We start from the raw sequence: 10,443 nt of genomic DNA on the forward strand, positions 1-10,443 counted from the left end.
TAATCTACAAAATATTTAATAAATATGAGGCACATATATTACAAGCTTAGAGAAACATCTTGAATATGTTACTTGTTCCTCAAAGATACTCAAAACCTTTAACATATTACCGGTACATGAATACACAATGGGAAAACCCAGCATTAAGGCTTAATGTACTAACAATCAAGGTCTTTCCAATCTCACTGTTGTATCAAATTTTCTGTTGATCTACCATCAAACTGCTATCTGTCCCTTCAACTTTAGATACTGAAAAATTAAAAAGAAATATGCATTAATACTGCCCATCTGCTTCTGTGATAAAATTGCACCCTATTGGTTAGAAGTACTATAATACATTATATGATTATAACACAGGTACTGTAGTATTCATAATCAAGATACAGTAGACCTCAATAAGGATAACAGTATTCCAGACACCTCTCTCTATTTGTAGAGAACAGAATTTACAATTCCATAGAAATCAAGGAATGGATCATTTCAGGTAATATGGATGTTTCATTAATTCAAAATTTGGTTGGAAACAAGTGTCTGGATTAATGAGGTGCTACAAGAGTATTGCATCTCTACTAAGCTCTACAATCATGATAAATTCATGATATATTGATCAAATGACTTCCATTGACTTGTTATTGACAATCTTCATTTATGCTATACCTTTAGGTTTATTTATAAAAAAAGCCTCAAAATATCAAAAGATTTGCAGTTGCTAGAGTAAAATGTAAAGAAACAAGACATGATTGTAAAACACTTAGGCCTCCCTCAGCTGAAAAATTAGAATGCTTCTAAGTCCAAGGGGCATAACTCTATCCAAAATGGCTCAATCCTACCCAAAAACAAAATTGATCAGGATATGCTTATCATAAATCTGTATGCCAAAAATCATTTCAATATTTTCAACCCCTGCAAAAAAATCAACGGATTGCAAATAATTAGAATTTTTCTAATTCAAAGGGGCATAACTCTGTCCAAAATGGCCCGATCTACCAAAAACCTAGTTTGACCTAGATATTCTTCTGATAAATCTGTATATTATATTTCATTTCAATTTGTGCAACATAATTATGCAAAGAAAATGATTGGAAACTGATGGTGGACCGCCCAACCAACAGACAGCAGCAAAGCAATATACCCTCCCTTCTTTGAAGGGGGCATAAAAAGTGGATTGGACTAATTAAGTCTTCCAGATCACATTGACACATCCATGGTGTAAGGAATATTGTGCTTTCAATTCCGAAGTTTAAGTGCACATAATAAATGGGCATTTTTATAAAGAATAGAGCAGAGAAAAGGGTAGGAAGTGTCAGTCATTTCAGAAGAACAGAAAATCTTCAACAGTTTATGGATGACTTGGATGACATCTGTAGTTTACTGTTAATCAGACTGGGTATGTATGTATTTTTTTTTTGTTTTGCAAGGTTTAAATAATCAGTTGAACTGAATATCTATTAGTATCTCGAATATCAATAACATCATACATGTAGATACATGTATCTGGTATGTCAAAGAATCTTTCGCAATTTTAACCTCCAGGTGTTGGTCTCCAGTTTATTTCTCACTTTTTTACAAACTCCACTAGGATTATATATCATAACTTACATTTTTCCTACTGTTAATGGCCTGCTGAACCCAAAGTAACTCTAAAGCAATGTTTTTCCTCATTTCCTGCAGTGATTCTTTATCCTTGGGGTACTGGCTGGGCTCTTTTTCCAGCTGAACATCCTTAGACTCAGTAGCAGGTGCTGCAATGATAAGAATACTTTATTACTTTGCACTCCCTGTGTTCTTCACAACTTTAAAGGTTTTTGTCAAGGCCTAAAATAAAAATTTGTTTGTTTGCAGTTGCCTACCGACCCACTGAAAATGCACCCAACCCAAACTTTTTTTTTAGCCATTTTGTGACATTATTTTTTTTCTTTGATTTTTCAGGATATTGAAAGTGTTTCATTTTCAATTTTTACTTTTGTTTTTATTAATCAGTTGTTTATAACAAGAGTGGAGCTTAGTTATCTTTAGTAGGCCTATGAAAAGCTCTATTGTTTGTCATCTAACAAAAATCCAAAAAACATTTCTTTTTCAAAAAAAAAAAAAAAAAGAAAAAAAAGAAGAATTCCTACCTACCTACCCAGTCTAAAAATTATAGGTCGGCAACTGCAAACAAAGAATTTTTTAAGTTTGGCACAATTAACATGAACAACACTGTCCTTAATTTCTGTCATCTCATTTTATTTTTAATTTTTTTTTTTTTAAATAATAAGATCAGTATCTTTTGTGGTACCTGAAATGCTATGAAAACTGTCCCAGACTGAGGTTTCATTAGTTCGCCCAGAGGTCCCCATGGAAAATGGGACATTAGGGTTTCCTCTGGGAGATGGGATTCCTTTGGGGGAATCTGCTGTTGTTTTCTTCGATGACTCATTCTGCCTAAGTGTAGACTCCTTCATTACACTGTCTGGGATGAATTCAGCTGCCACCTCTGTACAGTGATCTGATTCTTGGGCCATCTCTGTCAGAAACTTTGGTACATCTGTTTGCTTTGATTCCTTATATTTTTCGGGTATGTCCTGAACATTTAGCACTTCACCTTTCGATATCTCAGTTTCTGTTGGTACAAGCTGTTCAATTTTGTGGATATTCTGACTTGATGAACTGGGTTCACAGAAACTTGTCTGAGTCTCAACTGTGAGGAAATTATAGTCAAAAGCATGACTAGATGATTGAACTCCTATTTCACACAGTTCTTTAGTGTCTTTACATTTTCCGGTAGCACCATTTTTAAGTTCTGCCTGAGTAGATATTGTTTGTTTTGATTTGAAAGTTTCACTTTTTTCTGTCTTGTCTCTAACTGAACAGTCAGTCTCTCTTTGTGTCTTTCTCTTGTTGGATTTTTTCTGGAAAGTTGGTTTGCACAGTCCATCACATATCCAAAGTGGCCCAGTTTGACTGTTGTTTTCGATTTCTTTAAATATGTCCTCATACTCTTTTCTGGTCTCATTCATCCATTTTCTGACCAAAATGCCTCTGAATAATGCCTGGAATATACAATACATAAAATGACAGAAAATGGCAAAAATACACAATCATATAAAGTGCCTGTAATTTGACAATGATTTGATATTTTGTAAGTTAGAAAATGATTTATATACAGTGTAAATAAAAAGAAAGAAACCTGCATAAAATATCCCATCTTGACAAAATATGTATTCTGAGATTAGAAAGCTCATCTGGTCAATGAGAAAATGATTGCAAATTGCACAGGTGTCGTTATCATTTAATATCCTGGAGTGGGCTGGATAAATTCTTAGCAAATACATGACATAATGTAAAATATTGCCCAAATTTGCTTTGTACAACCTGGATCTTGATTCAGTCATATACATGTGCAGATTGCTTTTAAATTGTAGTTGAATTGAGTATATGTTATGTAATTTTAAAGCAACTCAAAATATCTTGACTATTGTATTAAAATTTTGCTATTATAATGGTTTGGATCATGGATATCGGCCTAGGTAGCAGTTGGTAGAACACTGACGCAGTCACGCAGGGGTCCCGGGCTGGGTTTTATATACTTCCAGTCCAGTTGTATACATTTTTACCTTTCCTTTTAGAGTTTTGGAGCTTTGACCACCCCTGGAATTTCAGGTGAAAGTGCCATGGTTTAATAAGAACTTGGGTTGTGTCTGAGGGAGAAGACTGTTGAAGGAGGGAGAGATCAAAAGACCATCAAAAATCCGAGTAAATCGCTAGATATACTTATGATTCTGATAGGACATATTCTAAGTAAGGTATAAAGCTTGTCTCAAGATACAGATTATAGAAAAATGGACCACAGGCCTCTGAATTTCTATCAATAAGCCGTTATATGATTGATCAGAGTGATATACATACCCCTTCAATATAGAGGGGATATACTGTAAATCGAGAATATTTGGCACACAACTAATTTTAGAGCCTTTGGTGCAAAGCCCCTGAACGCTAAAATGTATTGTGCGCTAAGATTTCTCAATATTTTTTGTGTGTGTGTTCAAAGCTTTCACATAAGTACATGTACATGTAAACTGGAACGTGCTATTATGTAATGTCGAAGGGCCGTTGGGTTTTATATATACACTAGCACTGTACATGGTAGGATGGATTGAGAAATTTCTGCCATATTATAATTTTATTTAACTTTTGTTAGTTGTAACCTGATACTTCTCAGCGTGTCAATCATATTTCGCCTCGAGGTAAACAATGCAATCAAGCATGACGATTGAGCTTGCAGACAATACCTGGTTATGTTTATTGTTTATCCAAGTAACTTTCTTTCGATGCATGGATTGTTTAAATCTGAATATAATGTGTTAATACTCCATGTCTTTTATTTCTCCAATAAAATTAAAATAAAATTTAACATTGTGCCACATCCATGTGATTGCAACACTGCGGTAAAGTTAACTTATATAGGGGAGCGCTATTGTGTTTCCGTGCTTGACTAACCAAAAAGTCAAATACGGGAGTGGATAAAAAAATATCACATCTATATAATATCAACAGGTCCCTGATTTTAATGACAAGTGCAAGCGCTAAAATTTATTTGCGCCAATGCATTCCCAATTGTGTTTGGGCTAAAATACGTACGCGCCAAATTTTCTCGTTTTACAGTATATATCACTCTGATCAAATCATATAACAGCTCACTGATAGAATTTCAGAAGCCTTTGAATGGACACCCTACATAAGGTCTGGTACAATCACTAGATTTAGCATGTTTAGCTATGTAGCTTGATTTACCTACATAACTTTATTTACTTACCTGAGGTAGCTATAATTATATTTATTTCTATAAAATAGCATTTTTCTCAGGGTGTACAGAAAATATCATTTTGATACGGTGATCATTTTCAACTTTGAACTCATCTAAAAACAATTCATGAAAAAATCCCTCTTGAAGATATGTCTTTTTCTGCGCAATTGCAATCAAAGTTCTGAAAGTTTTGGGGCTATGTATGACAGTTAGAACAGTTATTCCTTGAATGAAATGACAAAGAAGTCCAATTTTGGTTAACACAATAATAGGTCGGTAATTATTCAGCACAATGTGAAGTAATCATTCTCAGCCATGCCTCACCCCACGCATGAGAGAAGAAAGTTAACCAAACAATGGAATTGCACGCTCTGCACTAAACTGTCCAAACGCAGCAATGTATAAACTATCTCTGCTTTGGAATGTTTTTTTTTTTAAACCTCCCTATTATAAATATCAAGTCATTTAATTGCGATTTTTTCTCTTTTTAATAAAAAAATAAAAAGTTACATTTAAATAGCCAAATAAAGCTACCTGAGGTAGGTTAATAAAGCTATGTAGGTAATTCTACATACGTAGCTAAATCTAGTGATTGTACTGGACCTGCAGGCTGTACATTTCTTTTTCTTTGCTCGGTTTCATCCTTTGGAAAACAAGCCAAACTTTTATATACAATTGGTTTTTTTTTAATTTATTTACATAAAACAATTTCATGCTATCATTTTAATGTACATATACCTGTATCTTAGTAATTTCTGCTTCGGTATATTCGTTTTCAGCCAAATCTTCCGCCATTAATTATGTAAATGTTTGATGTACTAATAAATAATTTATTTATTTATTCATCATTCATTCCTTTTTATTTATTATTCTTTTTAAAATTAATCAATTAATTTATTAATTTATTATTTTAATTACGGAGCTAAGTGACGGGGGCCCACTTTTTAAAAGGTATTAAAAAACCCCGGACTTTTACTTCAAATTTTGAGCGCTTGGCAAAGGAACAGTCACTCCCTTTTGTTTATGTCCAGGTATGACGGGCGCCGCAACAGAATCAACCGGGGCCTCCCATCACGAAGCGAACGCTCTACCACTAGGCTACCGTGACCAGTTGGGGGTGGAGGGTGGGGAGGGGGGTGTCTTAATAATACTGAATGGCAAACATATATTTAGGTACGGTATAGGAAGGAATTTTCCTTCTCCAATAAAAGACTATTTTTAACAGTGGGTCTTTTCTAACATTTAAAATCACGCTATCAATTTAATTAGTTTTAAAGATATTTAATTAAGTGAATATTTGCAGTACCGTTCATGATTCTCAGATCTACGTTTAGTTTAAAATACGTGTTACTGTAGAAATAATTTTTTTTTGTGTATTCTTGTCTTGTAAAAGACTTTAAGGATTAATTATTATACATTCGTTAATGATCTGTCGTCTTTAACATTGCAACAAATTATTGTCGTGCGTGAAGCATTTGTACACTTCCTTTTTTTAAATTTAATAATTTAGCATGGATCTGCACACACATATAGGTACTTAATATATTATTTTCCAGGGAAATTTCATGAATAAAAAACAGCTGAATTATAATAAAAGAAATAAAAATATCATAGATAATTTTTGCAATGAAATAATTATTCTTTAATCACGATATCTAATTCATTTAAGAGCATGTCTACGAGAAAACCATGCAAAAGGTAATGGGAGCAAGGTTCTCTGATCAACTTCATGTTTTGTTTGTAAATTTCTTCTATAATATGAAATGTTTTGCCACAAAATTTTTTCAGTGTGGTCTCACTTAAGGGGTTAAATCGACACTGTTACTAAAAATAGAATTCTTGGTCCTTACGCAGGGTGAAAACAGGAATTTTATAGGATTTTATATTGAAAAATCCAGCATTTTACTTGATAATGATATAAAATATCCATTTATGGTTGAAAGTAACAAGATACACTTGTTTCGGAAAATTTTTCATTATCACAAACTGTGCCCCCGTTTGAGTGCAAAAAGGTCACAAATCTGGCATATTTCCAGATTTCTGAAAACAGGTAAAAAATATTCACTTTTCAAAAACCTATAACTCAGAAAGCGACGCTTAGAATCAACTCAATCTGATACCAATTATTAGACAACATGTCTGTCTACATTATATAAAAAATCTGTCTTTGGACTCTCAAATATTTTCTGTACTTTTTACTTAAAGTTGGACATTTTTTGTGAATTTTCAAATTTTCTCATCCCTAACCTTCAGCAAGGAGTTATTTTGCTGATTTAAATAATTTCAAAAATTTTAATTTCGCTGTTGAAAAATACCAGTAAATTGTACATTTTTGTTTTCAATCAATGATTATTTCTTAGAGGGTTAAATGGGGTTAATTGGGGGGGGGGGTCACCAGAATTGTATTATTTTACATTTTCTTTGAAAAGGGTGATATCCACATACTGCTTCGTACCTCTTTGTCAATCAGTAGACCAAGAGTGTTCTCTCTTATCTTAAAGAAAACATTTGCTTGATAGATAATAAACATAATACACTGGTACCTACTAATATGTAGATGGCCCCTTTTAATTTGGAGTTCACAAGGTCAAAGGTGAAGGGTTATAATTCTCAATATACCCGTATATAGATTTTAATCATTGAAAATCTTGAGGACCCATTGCTTGACAGACATCGAATTTAGTGCACTGGTTTCTTGAAAAGTAGAGGACCCCTTTAGATTTTGAGGTCGCAATGTCAAAGGTCAAAGGTCAAACTGAACAAAAAGCAATATCAGAGCCATTTTCTTGACAGACATATTGTCATGACAACAAACTCAAAGTGAATGAACACCAAGTTTTAAAAATCAACAAATTAGAACATTTATAATTTTTTAATTTCATTGCAGATTAAAATTTGATATTACTCAACAACTAAGTACATTCAACAACAACAAAAAATTACAATGCTTGACTGCTTCCTGATATTTTATATTCACTTCCAAAATTAAAATGACCTTGAAATTTTGTATGCTTGAAAAAAATCTACTTGCTTAAGCATACATCATGGTTCTAAATTAAGATAAGATTTAAAAGAAAAAATCACAGTTTCCCAAATCATATTCTGAATTATTTGCTTTACCTGCATACAGGAAATTAGTCTTAATAATAGTGTTATATTTGGTAAAACTAAAGCACTGCTGACCTTGAACTTTGATCTTTTCTAACATAACAAACACCTAAAATTTACTCTGAATTTTTGTGTATTCCTGCAAGTGAAACCTGATACATATTAAATATCAAGATGTTAACAATGTTTAAGTACATGTACCAATAAAATCTTATAAGTTAACATATATGAAATACCCTGAAATTTTGGCTACTACACTTCTTCAATCATAAACTGTCTTTTTTTCTTCATGTTTGGTACACCATTAGGGTTGATCTTGAGGTCTCAAGCTTTTAAAATCTATAAGGTGTATCCAAACTATTCTGTTCAGTATGACCCCATTTTCTTCCTATGGAGCATCCAATACCTTCTGGAGAAATTGAACAAGCACTGAAATTTCCACTCCTGCTTTAAAGAAGAACTGGACTGTCTCCAAATACACAAAAGTAGTACTCAAAGCATGTACCTGTGAAAAAGGACAGTTTTCAAATTAAACTGAAATAAACCATACTAGACATATTCTAAGACTTTTAAAATAAATGTCATGTTTATGATAATACTACATTTATATTTTCCAATTGAAGAAAATGTCATCAAATGACTTGGGTAAGATTCTTCACAAATTCTTCTGGCTATCTTTGAAGAAAACAAGAGCTTCATATATCCTTGAAGTAAAGTAACAGAATAGGGAGAAAAGCATGTGGCAAATCAACAGACAGACAAGGCAATTCCTATACATGTACTATAGTATAACATATCTTTACCATTTTCTCAGCAGTGGCAAGTAATTGTTAATGCTTATGCTACATTGTCTCTCCTCTTCTTATTTCTGGATTCTGTTCACAAAACTACATTGGAAACCCTATGTTGTAATTCTTTATAGCTCCATAGCTGAATATCCCATTGTAAAGCCCAGCCCTAACCAGGGAAATGAATTTGAATAATCTGAAATTGCACAAGAAATATAAGAATGAAATGAAATATACTTAACAAAGTATAATTTCTCAGACTTATATTTATAATATTATTGCTTTAAACACAAACCTGTCAAGGAACACATGGTGACCTTTAATTTGAAAAGTCTGCAGTCTGCACAAGTATTTGACAAGAACTTTTTTTTCTAATAATTGTGATCTCCCAGAAAGAAAATTCAACTATTCCACAAATCCGAAAATCATAAGTGTAGCCATCTTCATAACATCTCAAAAAAATGTGAAAAAATATTTTGTTAAATGAGATTCTTTATAATCATGGATCCCACTTATGAGGTAATAATGGTGATTTAATTGACAGTGAAGACCCATCTATCCAATTCTTAACGTACCCTATTAGTAAACAGTCTTTGAAAACCCTGGACCTATTCAACTTTTCATTCCCTCTTCATCACCCCACAAAGGCTACTTATGCTATTTATAATTCTGCAGATGTGAATATTTTGCAATATTGTTGAATTTATACATATATTTTTGTTGCTACATGTACATGTACCAACCTTGAAATTTCTCTTGACATGTTTGCTAGGTATATATTCAGGTCCAGTACAATCACTAGATTTAGCCACGTAGGTAGAATTTCTTTTATAGAAATAAATTACTTTGGTACAGAGCTCAATAAAGCTACTTAAGGTAGGTAAATAAAGCTAACTAAGTAGGTAAATCAAGCTACGTAGCTATAAAAAAAAAATCTAGTGATTGTACCAGACCTGATATTGTCTTGTAAAAAATCTTCTCTTGTACATAATCAAGTCCCTATCAAAATTGTTTATTTATTTATTATTTACATATCAATAAGCCTTTTTATAATTACATAGTATTATAAACCAAGGTCCAACTACCTGTTTCTTTTTCAAATTCAAACATTGTTGATTCGGTATCATCATCACGGGACCATCATCACTACATCCGTCTCGCTACCAAATGAATGTTCGCTGTCAGAATCGTATTCATCAAAATAAGAGTCAGAATCTGAAGACTCGTTGACAATTCACGCACCTGAATCTTTTTCTGAGGACGTACTTAACTACAAAACGTCGCAGTATACCATAATGTTTAACATGGGTTACGGAACCGTATATCGATCCCGATGCATTTCATAATTTTTTATGTAATTTTTACATAGGCCACTAGTATATACGTAACAAATTATATTCACAGGAAAGGACAATTTTCTTCAAATCACTTATAATTTATGCCTAAAACGATTAGATAACTTCGTAAACATAATCAATATCTACCTTCTCTACAGAAGAGCGCAACAGGGGAGATAATTCTAACAAAATCTAAATAAATAGTAAAATACGTTTTTTTCACAGGAAAAACAGGGAAAAAAATTATTTATAACTTTTATAAAGCTAAAAATAATTTTATTTGTTTATATTTGTAAATATTTTACACAAAACTCATTAAAATTACTGTTAAAAGTTAAACTTATAAAATCATAAATTTTTCCATCATTTGAATTTGAGGTAATTTTATTATGATATTTCTTTTCTGTCCTTGAGAGTCCAAAGG

The 10,443-nt window shown here is 32.5% G+C and overlaps 1 protein-coding gene and 1 long non-coding RNA gene across 2 annotated transcripts; both read right to left on the reverse strand.

Moving 5' to 3' along the window:
- Positions 1–7: 7 nt before the first annotated feature.
- On the reverse strand, positions 8–5,581 carry LOC134237405 (uncharacterized). Its single transcript, XM_062719509.1, has 4 exons — positions 5,525–5,581; positions 2,279–3,032; positions 1,600–1,742; positions 8–249 (listed from the first exon to the last, which is right to left on the reverse strand). The coding sequence occupies exons 1-4, from the start codon at positions 5,579–5,581 to the stop codon at positions 217–219; spliced, it is 987 nt and encodes a 328-aa protein (XP_062575493.1). The 3' UTR covers positions 8–216.
- Positions 5,582–7,718: 2,137 nt separating this feature from the next.
- On the reverse strand, positions 7,719–10,233 carry LOC134237406 (uncharacterized). Its single transcript, XR_009985823.1, has 3 exons — positions 9,768–10,233; positions 8,698–8,878; positions 7,719–8,399 (listed from the first exon to the last, which is right to left on the reverse strand). It is a non-coding gene; the product is annotated as an uncharacterized LOC134237406 (long non-coding RNA).
- Positions 10,234–10,443: the final 210 nt, after the last annotated feature.

The sequence above is a fragment of the Saccostrea cucullata genome, unplaced genomic scaffold (assembly GCF_032062105.1).
Source record: "Saccostrea cucullata isolate Sc308-1 unplaced genomic scaffold, CSIRO_AGI_Scuc_v1 ctg2311, whole genome shotgun sequence".
Lineage (NCBI taxonomy): Eukaryota > Metazoa > Mollusca > Bivalvia > Ostreida > Ostreidae > Saccostrea > Saccostrea cuccullata.